This window comes from Chanos chanos, chromosome 10 (genome assembly GCF_902362185.1).
Source record: "Chanos chanos chromosome 10, fChaCha1.1, whole genome shotgun sequence".
In the NCBI taxonomy this organism is placed as follows: Eukaryota; Metazoa; Chordata; class Actinopteri; order Gonorynchiformes; family Chanidae; genus Chanos; species Chanos chanos.
The window spans coordinates 19729335-19746922 of NC_044504.1; the positions used below are offsets into that span (position 1 = coordinate 19729335).

The window sequence follows — 17588 nt, forward strand, 5'->3', positions numbered from 1 at the left end:
TAGTGAGAGGCAAAGTGGCAGTACAGGCCTCGGCGATGGGGGGGAGGGGGGGGGGGTGGAACACCATTAGGCAGACGGGGTGAAGATGAAGGTAAATGGGAGAATGTCAAAGTGAGCCAGATGAAAGAGATTAAAGGAAGGGAATAGTGTGTCACCCCTTGAGCTGTGAAATGGTACACGCATACAACCGCCAATGTGGAATTACACACGTGGTGCTTGTGCGTCCAAGCTGCTTCCTCTCTCGTACTCAAGATAGGAAGTCAATAACGGAGAAAAAAAGATTTCATATGAGGAGAAAATATCTAAAAGGCCGTATAAATAATAACTGATGATAACAAGTGTCTGCTGGGAGAGCTGTGATGAACTGGAAACCCGTCTAGGTGTGGCGAGAGCCGTCTATTCTTCTGTGGACATGCATAGGCAGTGAGTCATTGATTACTCAGTGTGAGTCCTGAGGTTTGGACTCTCTTAATGAGGAACCCGGTACATTTTGGTGAAAATGAAATGGAAAGGGGAGGGGGAGTGTTCATCTGGGAGTGTTTGTAGTCGTAAGATGCACTTAGCTTTCCTGATGTATTTTTCAAGGATTAGCAAGAGGAAAGGCTTCTGCTTGAATAAATGGAAGTGTATCCCTTTGTGAATGCTTTCAAATTAAAGTCTGTACAGTGTGTGCGTGAGCGCGTGTGTGTGAGTATCTGTGTTTGTGCACTGCTTTCTGTAATGCCCCTTCTGACCCAAAAACTGTATTCCTAAGATGACTGGAAATGTTTTAACTGAGCAGTAAATGGATATAAAGAAGGTAAGTGTTGCTAATGGAACAATATTAAAACATAAACCTGAGGGGGAGAGAAACAATTTGAGTGTGAATGTGTGTGTGTGAAATTGAATGGGTGCACCCTCACTTGTGTGTGTGTGTGTGTGTGTGTGTGTGTGTGTGTGTGTGTGTGTGTATGTGTGTGTGTGCCCTATGAAAGCGCCCCTGCACTCACCTCCAGCTGCCTTTGACCTTCCTTTCAACTTGTTCGTGGCTGCTGTACTGTCGCTGTAGAGGGGGAGCTCAGCCATCTTGACACCAGATCGTGCCTCGGCTATTAGCTGGCGTGCGCGTTCTCTCAGCTGCCTGCGTCTCTCCTCATCCCGCTCCTGCAGCACAGATACACAACCTTATTGAGCTGCTGCCATCTCCATCTCAACATTGACACAAATGCCATTTTCACTCCTCTTTCCCCCTCAATCTGATCACGCCGATAACAGAATGCTAGTTTTTTACCAGCATGGAGGGTCTCGGGAAGGACCCCAATACTCTGAGATTGAGCGTGCTTGTGTGTGTGTGTGTGTGTGTGTGTGTGTTTAGTTATTTATAGAATTCTGTCGATGTAGTGTGAGATATGTAATAAGTATTGTTTGTGTGTTAGTACTGATATTCTCCTCTCTGGCTGTAGTAATTGAAAACAATGTGTTTACGCCATGTGTGTACTGGTGAGAAAGCATGTAAAAAGCACTCCTTGACTACAGCTGAACGATCTAATTTCATGGACAATGTCATTTTGCATAAATGGTTGAATAAATAAATAAACAAATAGAAAAAAATACAAAACATGATCTTAGGTGCACCATCCAGCCAGATATTTTCATACTCAAAAACACATGAGCAAAATTATTTGCGTGTCAGACCGGATACAAAGAAATGGGTTCAGGGCTTATGTGCATCACATTCTTAGAGCAAGAATGCCGATCCAGGATTGGTTTCCATCTAATAAACACAATTATATGGACCAAGGGAACCACTCCAAGATACTTCACACGTACAGTGTTACTGAACCTGCCTTTACTCAACTACAAGACTGGCATACAGTTGCAATTTCAACCTTCGGAAGCAGTAACAAAGTCAAGCTGATGTTTTAATTCAAACATTCTAATTTTCAATTTCACAATGACAAAATTATAACTAATATTTTTGCACAATAACTTCTGTTTTAAATGTTCTAATTAGCTGTTGCTACCTATTATCATACATGGGTATAGATGAATGTTGAGATATCAGTGGAGAGAGAGCTTTCCCATCTGTCAGCCTGACAGAATACAAAGTAGATGACCCTGGCTTCTGTAAACAGCACAAACCGATTAAGAATCCAGATCTCTCCATCTAAACATCAGGAGTTGGACTAGCACTCCTCAAGCCTTAAACACACACGCACATGCACAGGAACACATATAGCTTCCTGTGTGTGTTACACAGTTACATGTGTTATATAGTAATGCTATTTCTCAAACACACAATAAAGAGCTGAAACATACTCTCTCCCAAACAATCCAACATGGATGAGCAGATTCACACACACACACACACACACACACCCCAAAGTACCCAGAGGGTGGTGGTTATCCATTCTGACTGAAGCTATATTAACACACACACACACAGACACACACACACACACAAACCCGTTCTTGTTTTTTTCCTGTCTCCCCCCTTTAATCTCTGTATTCCACAATGCTTCAGGATTTTCAGCATCGAAGATTCCAGGCAATTCAGTCTGAGCATTAACCATTAACGGAACAAGCATCCAAAAACTAATTAAGTACATTTCTCCCATTTCCATGTAAATTGTTTATTTGTAGCTATTGTTTGGGAAAACAATGAGTTGAAATGCAAATGAATGGATCTGAATGGCATGCTCCTAATGGAAGTCTGCTTTTACCCATTAGCCCAGTGGCCACAACATTGCCCCCAAGGGTAACAGTAAGATTAGTCACATCTGAAGAGAAGTAAAAGGCCAGGTTACTACTTAAATAAAAGTATATACCTGAGTGTCACTGCACATGTCTGTGAGAACAATTATATGTATCTGTATCTATGGGTGGGAAGTCTTTCACTGTACAGTATTTTAGTTTATGCACACAAGAAAAAGGAGTGTGAAACTATCCTCAGTGTTAAATACTGCAATTCCCTCAGCACCCAGTAAAAACATGAACTACGTGAACACAAATCATATACAAACGAAATCAACTGAAGCCAAAGAACAAAAAACTTCAGATCAACAAAGTGTCAACAGGACATCCACTGACATGCAAAATATTAATAAATGAATTCGGTTGTCTTATTTGAGATTCTGAGTCTAGCTGTGTGTCTGATGTTTTTTCTCTATATTTCATGTTCCAGTAAGGTCTGTCTGTTTACTATCAATCTGATGCTGCTCAAAGTCCCTTTGAAACATGACCAGTGGCTTCACCCTATTAGCCCTGACCCTGTTACAGGAGTCTCCTCATCACGAGCCAAAATAGGAGAACCAGAGGTGGTGACCAGAAAAACAAAACGAGAAAAAAGGGCTCCGGAGTTTTCGTTTTCTGTGGAGCAGAAATAGTCTAAACTTTAAGTCTCAACTTCAGCCAACTGTTCTTTTCCAGAAACCTCTGTGGTTCCCTATTCTTGTTCCTCAGCTTATCTGAGGGATCTAAAAGGATGAGCCAAAAAAAAAAAGATGGTCAGACACTCCAGGGTTTAGGCAGGCAGAGTCTGTGGCTGGTGGCAGTGAAGTCTTTGATGACTATGGTCAGAGAATGAAGTGGATGGGTAAGATTCTGGAGAGACAGGAGACCAGGGTTAATCAGCTGTGGAGGACTGCTAAGAGAAGGCCATACATGGGCTCCTGCAACCGTGGCATCGCCTTCATCTGTGATCTCTGAACAGACACAGAGCACCGACAAAAACGTTACATAATGTTAAAACAAAAAGGAAAAACATTTAGGTTACTAAATAGTATTTAAGAAATCTTTGGCACACCCTGAAGTCAAGGCTGTAATTCTTACTGAAACGTCATGCCCGTTTTCATCTAAATGTTTTTGTCTTTTTAAATCAATGCCTTGTTTTATCACAGTTGGTCTGAAACTACTTATAGAAAGTCAATCATTACTTGCAACTGCACTCTTAGTAAATTATCCCTGTTTATCCATTCAGGTTGGATTCTCTATAAAACAACTAATTAGAATAATATCACTTTTTTTTCAATTTCTGTTTCACCTCTGTGGAACCAGAGACATGACCTATATTTCATATTCATTTTTCATGGGCCATTTTTCTTATCCATTTTTCTGTGTCTACTGTCACTTGTAGGGCAGTCCCGTGTCCACATTAAAAAAACAATATCATTACTATTCTTCTGCCTATTATCCACAGCGAACAGAATCTCTGGTCAACCTCGCAGATATCATTGCTGACAGACAAAAATTTGTGGTCTTAGCCCCAGCGCTTTACATACGGTCGCTCTTTGTTGTGTTTGCCATTTGTGGAAAATGAGAATTATTGGCCTAACCAGAGGCAAGGATTACAGACGTATGCAGCTCAGAGGCTACGGAGTTGTTATGTAAATCTCCTGTAGCACTCAAAACTAAAGAAAAATACTAAGAATCAGGAGAGATTTTGATATGTGCAGCAAACCAGTTAATACCATGAAATGTATACATGGTTTTAAATACTTCTTCACTAGTTTGACATATTTTATGAATTTTAAACAATCTTAAGTTTTAACTAGGTTTATTTAGTTGCTGGATGCAAATACAAAGAATGGAAACCAGTGACTACTAAACCAAATGCTTTTTTAGTTTAAACCATGAGAGCTGACCAAAGAGCAGTAAATACTTAGTACAGGAATAACAATGTAGTGTAATAATTTGTGTGTGTGTGTGAGTGTGCGTGTGTGTATGAGCGCGGTGCTGTTGTGGATATTGTTACTAATTTGTCTGAGTACCAATCTTCGCTGACTCGTTTATTCTGGTAGAAAAGACACTGGAAAAGACGCTGAAAATATTATGAAATACGGGAACTATGAAATACAACTAAAAAAAAAGCATAATCATGTAACTATATAATTCTATTTTCCCCCCTCCAGAGAAGATACTACCAAGGTGACAAATCACAGCTGTGCCTGAACTAAAAACAAGGCCCCTTTATGAGGCTCACGGAGCAGGAGAAGAGGGTTCTGATGAGTGCCAGCGTTGGCCTCCGGTGATGCCTGACAGAAAATCTGAGCCCAAATGCGCTTCAAGTGGCTCTTCTTCAGCTACACTGGAGCTTGACCATTCTGGCTGCTCAGACTGGACTCCCCTTCGGGTGAGCGACGAAGGAGAAAAACAGAAGAGAGGAAAAAGAATGATCAGTGGCCTATCCAGCTCCCAAACCCAGGAGGAGAAAGAGAGCATCAAAGAACAGAAGAACAAAAAAAAAAAAAAGACAAAACCAAAAACAAGGGAGTGAGCGCAGGACGTGGCAACTACGATTTAAAAAAAAAAAAAAAGGCTCTGGAAAAATAAAAAATTTGATAGTTGAGCATCAAATCAAAGAGGAAAAAAAAAAAACAATAACAAAAACAAACAAACCCCAACCCCCCCACCCCCCAACCCCCGAAAGGCTGTGTACCCCTGTCAGGATTGGTGGAGCTGAATAGTAGGGTTGAAGGTTGGGAGAGGGGCCCTCACAGTGGGCGCAGGATCCGGGTGTCTGCCCTTCTAGCCTGGCTGCTCTTTTGGAGAAGGATTTGGGGATGGAGGGTGGGCCCAGCAGTGGTAAGAGGAGGGGGGGGATGTGACTCTGTGCTGGGCAACGCTCGGCTGGCCAAGCACACAAGCCTGGCGCTAAAACCCCAGTGCCAGCCAGTCAGCCGCCCTACCAATCAGTGAAGCGCAAGCAGATACATTTGTCATGACACACTGAGTGTTCAGTGTGAAGGAGTGCCTTTGGGGTCTTTATTCCATGTGCAGACAGACTAACACTTTCCATCAACACACACACACACAGTAATTAACTGAACTATTTACCGATTGATGAGGGTAAACGATAAATTGTCTAAACATGTTGTACAGCATTAATATTTGAAAATAGGAGTTGTATGATGAAAATGTCATTTCATGAAATGAAATGTAAGAAAACACATTATCTGCACAGAGACAGTTTAGCTTCAAAGAAACAAAGTCTTTATAAAGGTGATGTGGAGACAGAGCTGCTACTGTGTCCTTCTCTCTCTCTCTCTCTCTCTCTCTCTCTCCCCTATCTACCAAACTGTCTTTTCTTTTTTCTACCTTCTCTCCCTCTCTCTCTCCCCTATCTACCAAACTGTCTTTTCTTTTTTCTACCTTCTTCCCTTTTCCTTTGCTCCTCTTTAAATGGAAAATAACAATCGGCTATGATCTCTACCCTTGCCTTCTTTCCCATGTAATGAGAAAACTTCACCTCGTGTCCCCCTCGCAATTCTTGGGCAATTCTTTTTTTTTTTTTTTTTTAGCTGTTATTCCCACAAATCCAATTACACATTGTTGAGTAGCTAGTGGAGTAAGCTTATTGAGGAGTGTCACATCACTAAGTCGCTCGTATGTGTTTCAGTTTGTAATGTGGCCTGAGCTGCTGTAGAGGTGTCAACTTAAAATGCAAGTAAGTAGCTGAACAGGGGCTAATCCAGACGGCTCCTTTCCCCTGCAGCCAAACTGTGGGTGCCAATGAATGACAGAGCGAACGCCGAGATGCCACGGAGCTTATCACCGGCCGCCAGATGGTGGACCCGGATCAATGCACGCACGCCACGATCAATGCATTTGATAAAGAATTAAGAAGAGAAAAACTGTACATGCTATCAAAGCAACTTGTACATGGCATAATTATGATTCTGCATGTGCGTACAGATGATACTGGAGACTCAGAGGCACATGATAATGAAACTGATAGTGCAAGGGAATCGCCAGGAGGCTACAGTGTCTGCCCTTAACACTAATATAAAGAGAAAAAGACATGGGAAAGAAAACTGTCAAATAGTTCAGAAAACGTTTTTCAGTAGGGAAGAGACAGAGAGAGAGGGGGGGGGGGGGGGGGGGGGGGGGGAGAGAATTATTAAAAAGGGGGAGGACAGTTAGGAGGAGCTGTTGTTGGGCATAAGGCTAGTGGCCAGGTTTGTCCTTCTGGGAGATGACATTTAACATCTCGCAAGGGCATTAAAAACACTTAGGAGGAGGGGGCCAACAGGCAGAGAAGGACAAATAAATGACTGAAAATAAATAAACAGCGAGCTTTGGTAAACACCCAGAGCAATTACACCCAGCGCCTCCCTTTAATGGGAGCCAGAGGAGGGAAGAGGTAGCCAAACAATTCAACACAAGGAGATGGGGGAGGGAGAAATTAAAAAAAAAAAAAAAAAGCCTGCATATTAAAATATTCATTTGCAAACGGCCATAGGCATTTGTGTACTGAGAACAGGTAAAGCCACTCAGTTTGAATGGAAAGGACATTGGAACATGAGCAAGTGTGCTCAGAAAAGAGTGTCCCCCTGTGAAGAGTGAATAGCAAACAGCACAGGAACTGGAATAACTGGTACAAACCAGCACAGAAGAGCTGCTCTTTGGCATAGTCTTTAATGGGTAATTGGAAGAGTTTGGCCTTTATATGACAAGATAATTATAGAGTTGCCCATTGACTAAGACCGGTTCTATTAAAAACATGAGCCACGGCTCAGAGGCAGACTGAGGCACACACACACACACACACACACACACACACACACACACACACACACACACACACACAAAAAAAAACAGCAGTGTTGAAAAAAAAAATGCATTCCTGACTTGTTACATTGCATACCCCATTCAAAAAAGAAAAAACCTTTTGTGTAAATTTGTTTGAAAGTTTAAATCCTGAGTAAGATTGTTTTATTAAAGACTTTGACTGGTTCATAAGCCTGATCATTAAAAATGTATTAGTTTTACATAAAAATCATCTTGTTGCAGTAAGGAGTATGTTAATACTTTAAAAACCCATCTGCTTTAATTACAGCAACCAGAGCTGCTCTTCCTTACAGCCAACTGAAAAAAAAAAAAAAACCAAACCCACTCCGAGCATTAGCGAATCCGTTGGATTAAACAATTGCAATTTCACATTAAATGAACATTAAATCTCAAGCTCTTCAATATACAAGTTTTTTTTTCTGTTTTCATCCTTCATATTTTATTCAGGGTGGCCCAGCGTGATGTGTGATGTGAAAAAGAGAATATGACTGGAATGGAATAAGGAGGTGGAGAAGAAGAAAAAAGGAGGAGGGTGTTGTTAGGGAGAGAAGAAGAGGAAAAAGAAAAAAAACCCTACTCCCATTCCACTGCTTAATGACAAATGGCTGGCTGTAAATTTGGAGGCAGAGCTGAAGGAGGACGCATAGTGTGCTGGCCTCTGATGGCTTGATCAGCTCTTGTGGTGCAATTGAAGGGGGCCTGTCTCTCTTGAACAGACTGTCAATTTGGAGCCACTCTTTGATCTCAGTTCAAGCCAATTCATGGACATCAACTTACAAGGCGGCCCTGAAACACCCTGATGCTCAGGCCCAAAAAACTCCCAGCAAACTATTTGGTTTCATTAAGGGCAGATTCTTCAAAAAAAAAAAAAAAAAAAAAAAAAAAAAAAAAAACACCAAGGGAAAAAAAAAGAGGGGAGAAAAGAAGGAAAAAGGGGAGAGGGAGAAAAAAGGAGATAGGGAGAGAGAGACAGAGAGAGAGAGAAAGGAGAGGGAGAGGGAGAGGGAGAGGGAGAGAGAGAGAGAGAGAGAGAGACGGCATGACAGAGGAAGAAAAAAAAAAACCTGCAGACAAACTATTACTGTGGAGGGAAAGTAGTGACTGGCCTGGTGTCGACAGGGTTGCAGAGGCTGAAGGATGTGATATTAGCATTTTAAAATGCATATATTCTATACACTTATAAAAGGCTGCTTCAGCGCCTTTGAAGGGTGAAGGAGATAATAGGTGGCCTGAAATTGTTTGCTGTGCCTGACCAAGCCAGGGAAGGAGAGGGGGAGAACAGAGGTTCGCTGCTCTAATTGGCCCATTTAAATCTGAATTTCAAGCATGCACATTGAGCCAATTGGAGCTGCATAGTCCTTTCTCTTTCGCTGGTCATTACGAGCTGACGTCTAACCTTTCCGCTAGGATTAACATCTTCGAGCGTTTAGCGGAAACACTTACACACACACACTGACAGAGCTCTGTGAAATTATGTTTTGCAGTGTTTAAAGAAAAAGAGAATGAAGCGTCTTCTCCAGAGAAAAAAAAGTTTCTGGTTGGATGCCTTTCCCCAAAGCAAAACTATAAGGAAATGTTGTTTAGGGTACATCTAGCTGAATGAGACCCTGGCGGGCCATTGGTGTGCTTCAAAACAACGGTAAAAATCTGAAAGGCATGATAAAAACACACACGGACACACACGAGGGGGGAGGACGGGTGGTGTGTTCAAAGGTTTGTTCTGTCCCTCTTTCTGACAGCGAGGGTCACAGGCATATTCAAGAAGTCAGCGCTCCGCCACCACACAAGGGCCTTGGAGAGGGAGAGGAGGGAACGGAGTGGGGGGGGGGGGGCTGGGAGGAGGCGGGGGTGATGGTGGTGCTCGTCGGTGAGAATCAAACACAGCCCAATTAAACTAATCATAACGTCCCACTGAACACAAGGAAGCTCACCTGGAATCTTTTGGCCCTGCACTTGAGCGAAGCCTTTCCCTTACTCTCAGCAGCCCTGCGCCCTCATAATTACCCTGGCCAGAGCTCTGTGAAATTGCTCTTCTGATCTACTAATGGTTGAGGAAATCTGGAGAAAATGTTCTCTCGTCTCGTTTTCTCTCTCTCTCTCTCTCTCTCTCTCTCTCTCTCTCATAGCTTCTCTTCATGATTTAAGCGAATGTATAAATAAGAGGTGCTCTTCCCATTCTGCATTCCAGCTCTGCCCCTCCCTACAGTTTTCTATCCATTTTTATTTCCATAAGTTGAGAGCAGAGGCAGTTAGATGACGCTCTCCTGATGTTCATGCTAGGCTGAAACCCAACACAATCACGGTGCAGACTTATGTAAGGGGAAATTAAAGGGGTGGTGTTAAGGCGGGCTGGGGAGCTGCTTTTTTATAATTGTTCATTAATTACCAATTTGCTTTCAGTGGGGGGTGTGACATTATAAGGGATCTGGATAAAAGTCCTAATAGATTATGAAGCCCACCTAGGAGGAGAGGGCCAAGAAAAGTACAAAACAATTAATACTGTTGCGACACTATCAAAGGCCCCAAAACTCTGGGCCATGTGAGGGAAGACTTCAAAACAACAGGGAAAGAGAGAGAGAGAGAGAGAAGAGGAGGAAAAAAAAAGGTGAACTAAGATCAAAAGAGGCAGGCCTTAGTAGCACAATGGGACACAATTAACATGGCACTTGGGAGCACATGGTAAACCCCCCCCCCCCCAAAAAAACCCAGCACCACCATGCCATGGCCGAGCAGCCTGCAGACCCCTCCACCCCACCTCCCAGTCCAGCACTGATGAGTGGGGAGGGATTAGAGAGGAGCGCAGTGCAACACCTCAGCGCTCCCAGACAAAGCCTGGTCATCGTCACACAGGCAGAGCAAGAGTTTACGCGCTTGGCGCTTTTATCATGGACTTCTTCCCCCAAAAGTCACAGCCATCTACCAACTACCTTCCCCTATACTACATAGTTCCACTGAGATGACATATTCCATCCTCGTTCTGAGAACAAACACGCCCAGGCCCGGAGAAAGGAATTTCTACACTACCAAAAAAGCGTATCTAAACCCAGTGCTAAAAAGGATCTTCTGTAAACCCCAATGGCTACTTGCTGCCCTTTTTTCTCTCTCTGTTTCTCAGCCTCCATAATCTCACCCTCCCTCTGTCCCTTGTTCCCACGTTACCACTATTGCCCTGGAAGAATGAAGTTAGATATAATTGAATTAAAATATTCCTTATGCATGCTAAACTGCAAAGTCGCTACTTAGCCAGAGATACATACGCCCAGGCCACTGCTGAGATAACACGTAGCAGGCGATTTGCCCAGCAATCAAAACAAGACATCAAGTAATCTAATCTAAATCACTAACAATTATCAGCCCGGAGAGCCTGAGATTCTTTTGATCAATGTTTTCTATTAAAAAGTGAAACAATTCAATATTCCTGAACGCTAATGCACTGCGGCCTCATTAGGAAGTCGTCCTTGGGAGATGAGGTGGGGGGGGGGGGCGTTCTGCATGCCACGGAAGGGGCCCAATTTAGAGGTAATCTACAGGATGAAACCCCCCCCATCTCCCCTTCAACAAGGGACAACGGAGGGGTTTTTCTCTCTCTCTCTTTTTTTAAAGCTTCCCACCTCAGTATGAAAAAAGTGATAGAGGGCAAAAAAAAGGGGGGAAAAAAAGTTAATTTCATTTTCCTTCAGAAGACGTTGAACAGGACTGGTCTTGAAGGTTGTCATTCATTTTATGATTAGACTGAAATGGTATTCATATGGCCCCACACATTAGAAAGATTTTAATTCAAGGGCATCTCGCCATTTCCTTTTTAAATTCACCAGACGGACGTTCTTGGACTAGCTGTGGCTTTTTAGATATTTCATTACTGAGACGTATTCATTTCATTTTCAGAAATCCCTTGTCATAACTCTCAATTCTCATTTCTCCCCCCCCCGTCTTTTTCTCACTCCCTCTTTTAAAATACAATGTTGAACATTTTGAAATGCTATTTGGATTTGGCCAAAGCATTTTTTTTCTTTGTCACTTGAGGCTTCAGATGTCCTCTGTATATTGTGCTCAGCCAACCATATTTATTTTTTTGCTCTGCAAATCTCACTCATGTCTCTTTCAGAACGGCCCTCTCCATTGGTCGGCCTGAATAGAGGAGGGTATCAAAAGCACTCCTATGACATTTAGTCAATGCATTAGAAAAAGAGAACCCAGGGCAATTTGTCCAAACCATCTATAAAAAAAAAAAAAAAAAAAAAAAAACTCCCAAGGAATCAGAAAAGGAGGGGTGTCTGAAGAAATGCAGAGAGACTCTCGGCAAGCGAGCCCGAAAATCCAACTTTTTTATTTCCGCCTCTTTATGCAGCAGCCTTTGACACTATCAGGCAAGTGGCGTGTCCTGAAAGAACCTGCGAAAGAAGTTAATAACAGGCGCTTTAGACAGCCTCTGAACTGGGCCCATCCACAATTGAGTCTTTGTCATTGCAGAGAGGCCAGCAGGGAGGTGTTTGTGTGAGGAGTGAAAAAAAAAAAAAAAAGAAAAAAAAAAAAAAGAAAAAAAAAAAAGCAACTCCACAAATGTAAAGTTTGAGAAATGCACCCTTGGAATCCCTGTTCACAGTGCGGCCCATGACAGGGGAGCAGAGCTGTAATATGAAAGAGGGTGCAAAAGAGAGAATCAGAGAACTTGGTTTTCTATATTCCTGCTCTTGCTTTTTAACGGACACAAAAGCAGGGAGAATGAGCTAAGTGTAACTTGCAAAGGGCACCGGTCTCTCCTTCCCTCTCTTCCTCCCACACTCCGTCTCTGTCCATTTAGGGCATTCTCTAACATTCAGCAACACCAAGGGCAGGCACAATGCCATGATCCACACTGTCTTTCTCTTCTTTCTCTCACTCACACGCAGACACAGACAAAACCTGAGACCCCAACAAACCCAAGCCCTTTTAAAATCAAAACGTATCCGTGCATCTCCAGTTCCAGTGTTCGAGTACGCGCGCGCGTCTACTCACGTCAGTGATCTGTGGGGCTCGGGTTGGAGTGGAGGAAAGGGCATTGGAGGTGTTCTTGCTTGCTTTCATGGCAGCGTCTCGTCTGGCCTGCTCCAACAGAAGCCTTGCTCTCTCTTTTAGCTCCTCCTGTCTAGATTGTACCTTCTGTTGGAGAGAGGAGATGAGAGGGGCACCATGGTCAGGAGAGATATTCCTCTGGGTTGTATCAAGTCGTCAGCAGAGCTGAGTCAACCCTGAGTCTCCAAATATTAACTTGGTTTAGTGAAGCACAGAGAGACATAAAGGGACAAGTGGGGCAGGCAGGGCATTTATACATGCAATGCAGTGTTACACGAACATGTATGTCTCTAACTGAGTGGTACACAAATGTTTATATTTCAAATGGAGTGTTACACAAATGTGTATATTTCTAATTGAGTGTTACATGAGCATATATGTTAATACAGTTTTCTCTGGGTAAAAAGCATCCCCTATCCCATTACTTACTTTCTCTTCACTAGCATTAGATGCTGGGACAGGTGTTATCTCCTGGAAAAAAGAACAAACACTACTGAGGGAAAACAAACCCCGCAATACAATGGATCAGACAGACTTTGACAAGGGACCAATATTTTCCATATGCTGTACTTGGATGATCAGCATCTATCCTCAGCATGAAATTTGGGTGCTATCATCTCAGCTTTTTCTCATTACTAGGCTCGACAAACAGCAGATTTCTGCTGTGACCACAGCAATGCGGCGAGTAATGACAGCCCGCCAGAGATAGCGAAACCTGTCGGCCTGACTATCACTTCTTACATCGCAGGTAATCCAACACAAAGAATGGCTGCTGCCACAACATGTACGCTGCGCTTATAAACTGCGCTCAGAGAACGGGATGTTGTCGTCATAGCGACTCCTAAATCCCAGCCTCTGCTTTCAGTCTTCAACGTCATGACGTTGATCAGAAATAAGAACGACAAACGAATAAAGTGGAGATTGGGGGGCTGAGACATTGACATGAAAGTCAGAAAAGGGGGCTGGCTAATACAGCGGGCGTTTTGGGGCTTTGGCAGAATATTGTGCGCTGAAGGGAGAAGAGATGAGAGTCTTTCATGCGTATCCAGTAGGTACGCCAGGCGGAAATTACCATCGGAGCGCCCAGACAGAAAACACATAATGAAATGTCAAACATACCTTTCCAGATCTTGCAAGTCCGAGAAAAAATGAAAGTAAAGGTAAAACACATACGGGTCCTTTGAGGAGTTCTTTTTATTTTTTTTTAAACCTGTGTTTTTACCTGTGTGGGTTTGGTTAGTGAGTCTGCATGGTTGAGAGGTGTGGTGCTGCTGTCTGACGTGGTGTCAGACTCAGAGTGTCTCAGACTGGCTCTCTTTTTCTTGATGAGGTCAGCATCACGGTTGTAGGAGAAGCCCAGTTTGTGTGAGGGAGAGGACCCGGCTTTGTGTGTGGGTGAGCTGGGCTCAGGTGCCCTCTGGTCGGACTCATCAGTTCTCTGTGTGCCCCTCTCCTGCTCACTCGTGGTTGAGCCCTGTTGCCCCCTGTCCTTCTCCATTCTGGAGGGGAGGTCACTCAGATCTAGAGTGCCGGCTTTGAGCAGCTTCCTCTGCTCTGGCTGGCCAGAGACAGAGTCAGCACTGGTTGTGGTTCGAGGTGCTGGTCTAGGGTGGGATTCTGAAATCCGGGCAGAGGAAGTTTGGGTGGTGCCATGACCAGGAGCAGCAGTTACCAGGGTGGGGGAGGCTAAAGATGAAGCTCGCTCTGCAGCATCCACCTCCCCGATAGCATTAGGAGCTACCCCACCTCCTATGACTGACAGCGACTCTTGCTCCACTTCCATCGTATCGTGCCCCGCCCCTCCAGTCCCACCCCCAGCCCCATTGGTCACAGCCATGATGGTGTTACTGGTGGGCTGGGCAGATGTCTCTCCACGGTGGATATCATTGAGTTCGGCGTAGAACTTATCCTGGTCAATGGAGCTGTTGGTGTCCGTCTCAAAGTCGCCCACCTTGTATGTACTGCGGCTGCTGTTGGCCTCGATCTGCACCACATTCAGCTCCTCACCGCTGAAATGGGCGCGGATCTGGTACAGGTATGTCATCACAGTCAGCTTGTCTGGGATAGCCAGCAGCACCATGTCTGAAGGCTCCAGCAACCGAGAGATCCCCAAACTGGCAAAGCCATCGTAAGCCTGTTAAACGGGAGAAAAGGCACACAGCAATGTAAGAAATTAACTATGGGGGTTAAGAATTCTCAAGAAGGTTAAGCTATGAAAGCTAAAATCCTTAAAATAACTTTAATTTCAAACACAGGTGTGAAGATGGAATTCTACAACGAAAAGGAAATAACAATTACTTGAGTTGCAATGAATTAAAATTTTATGCACAAAATATATATATATATATTAAAAAAAACTTCTTAAATTCTGGATTTATGGCTTTAATCCAACACCTCTGGCAAAGTGCGATCACAGACAATCAAGGAGGCAAATCTTTTCGGTACAGTTTCTGATGCAAATTTCAAGGATGCAAATATATGTGATGTACCCACCTGGGGAAACAGTCTCTCACCTAAACTCTTACTATTCCCCAATAAGAGCATATACATAAACACATACATACAAACACACCCATATACACATTGCCTTTTCCTACAGATAAGAGTATAAAAAAGTCTTCTCAGCAAAGAGCTATAGCCAGGCTCCTCCTGCCTGGGCACAACAGGGTATCTAGCGAAGGGACAGGCTGAGGAAGCGGGTGGGGTGAGGGTGTTACCCTGATCACGTCTGACTAGATTTGGAATAGGACAATCAGAGATCGGCGGGACGAGACTTCTTGTGACAGGTAATGTCAAGGATGGTGCACAGTGATAAGAAAGTGAGATATAAAGAAACACTAAACTAATCTGTCGGAACCCTTATCACCACACATCAACCTTCTCCTTTCTGCCACCCGTGTAATTGCACTGATTTGTGCTGATGAGGAATACAGGCAGATAATCAAGCAGCTCAAACTCAATCCAAGATGGGCTGATAGACCCTTTAAAAAAGTGGATGTCTGTGGGGACAGAAGGGGAGGGGTATGGGTAAACCACTAGCCATCGTCACAATGACAATATAAAAAAAAAAAAAAGTATTTGACAGTTTCACTCTGCTTTAGCCCCATGTTGGTGAAAGAGAACCTTTCTGAAGCAACCCCCCCCTCCTTCCTCTACTTCTTTGTCTCTTTCTTTTTTTCTCCTTGTCCCTCACTATCAGCGCTTGTATCAGGAGCTAGTTGATGGCATTGGTAATTCCAACCTGTTGACGAACAGCGTCCATTGTCTCTGCATCGTGACATGTCTGATCGCCCGGGTTTATCAAGTTTTCTTTTTAATGGAGAGAAAAAAGGGAAGGATGGAGAGGGGGGGGATAATCAAGGGTAAGCCGTTACTCAATTTACAATTAATTATAACTTTCTTTCTCTCATTCACACACACACTCTCTATTTTTCCCTCTGTTTTCTTCCTTATTCTGTAGGGCATTAACAAAAGCAGCAGAGACATGGACCTTTGCACAGAGTGGAATGGGCGTACAGACAGCAGAATAAAGGAAGGGTAAAAAAAAAATAAAATAAAATAAAGGAAAAAAGAAAAAAGAGAAAGAAAAAGAGGAGTCTGCAGTTACACACTGTCGTTTAGGTTTTCTCTCACTCCCCCTCTATCCACAGAAGGCAAGAAACTGAAAGAAAAGGAGGGAATAAGAGGCCTGATTGGGTTTCTAACACTCATTCAGAGGAGCAAAGTGTGCTTGTATTGTTCTCTCTTCACCAAAAGTGTTCTTCCAAAGAGAGAGCGACAAGCATGCATCTCAATAGAACAGAGAGAAAGAAGAAGAGAGGGAGAAAGAGAAGGAGGGGTGATGTGGGTCTCTTGGTACTTTGGATTTATTGCAGGTCAAATGTCCACAATCACTTGACAAGATTTTGCTCAAAATTAATTTAATTTTCAGGTATATGTTCAAGGTGCACTTTGTAAGATCTCAAAACGTATCTGACACTATATAAACACACTGTTTTAAGGAACCCCTTTTTGGCTGCTGTGTATGTGTGCTTTACTCTTGCGCAACTAATTTGTTTATACATATATACCCCTCCCTGCTAAAAAAAAAAAAAAAAAAAAAAAAAAAGCACAGAAAAGCATTTTGTTTCAGACTCACAGAGATAACCTAACCCCTTCCCCTCCCCCCTTAAGAATGACTGATAGGCATCCATCGCTGTCAATCATGTGAAGGCCCACAGGCCACATTCTATGCTGTTCCCGATTATGCCATGCAGGAACAAATTCACACAGATCAGATATCATGGGAAATTACTTCTGCTTTCTCTCATTACACACACACACACACACACACATATATATATATATATATACACACACAAAAAACACAGTCTCATTCAGTGATAATGAATCTTTTCAAAGCTTATAAAAACCAAAAATACATTCTCCACCTCCCTATTATTGATTGTTCTTATCTGTCATAATTCAATGGAAACTGGGATTATTGCAATCATTCCTCAGCAAGAAAGAGAATATGGGAGAGTGATTCTATCAAATGGAAATGAATGCCTTGAGCTAGGGACAAATGGAGACTGGTGGTTATCTCTGTGCGTGTGTGTGTGCATGTGTGTGTCAGGGGACCGGGCCCTTAACCTCTCTTGGCCCCCAACAGCAGTCACCTGTGACTCCGACCTTAACCAGGCTCTCAGTTTACCAGCTACAGGGGGCATTCTGTCATTCCGTCCGGAATGTCGCCTTAATTGAGTAGGAGGGGAAAAACGTCAAACACACTCTATATCTGCATGATTCTCCACCCCCCCCATCCCACTCTTGTGCTCCCTCCCTCTGCTGTACCCACTGTTGCTGGGGTGGCATTCATCCCAAACAAGGGCACCAGGGGTTATCAGTCAGAGAGTGTATGTGAGTTCAGGAAATCAACCTGCAGGAAGCAGCAGCAGAAAGAAAGAGAGAGAGAGAGAGAGAGAGAGAGAGAGAGAGAAAGAGAGAGA

General features: G+C 43.4%; 1 protein-coding gene across 1 annotated transcript in view; it reads right to left on the reverse strand.

Moving 5' to 3' along the window:
• ehbp1 (EH domain binding protein 1) overlaps window positions 1-17588 on the reverse strand; it is a 114648-nt gene that overhangs the window by 35853 nt on the left and 61207 nt on the right. Inside the window, exons 12-14 of the mRNA XM_030787450.1 lie at window positions 14678-14734; window positions 12544-12687; window positions 990-1143 (exon numbers count right to left, since the gene is read on the reverse strand). Coding sequence (XP_030643310.1) covers window positions 990-1143; window positions 12544-12687; window positions 14678-14734 — 355 coding nt within the window. The remainder of the gene's footprint in view (window positions 1-989; window positions 1144-12543; window positions 12688-14677; window positions 14735-17588) is intronic.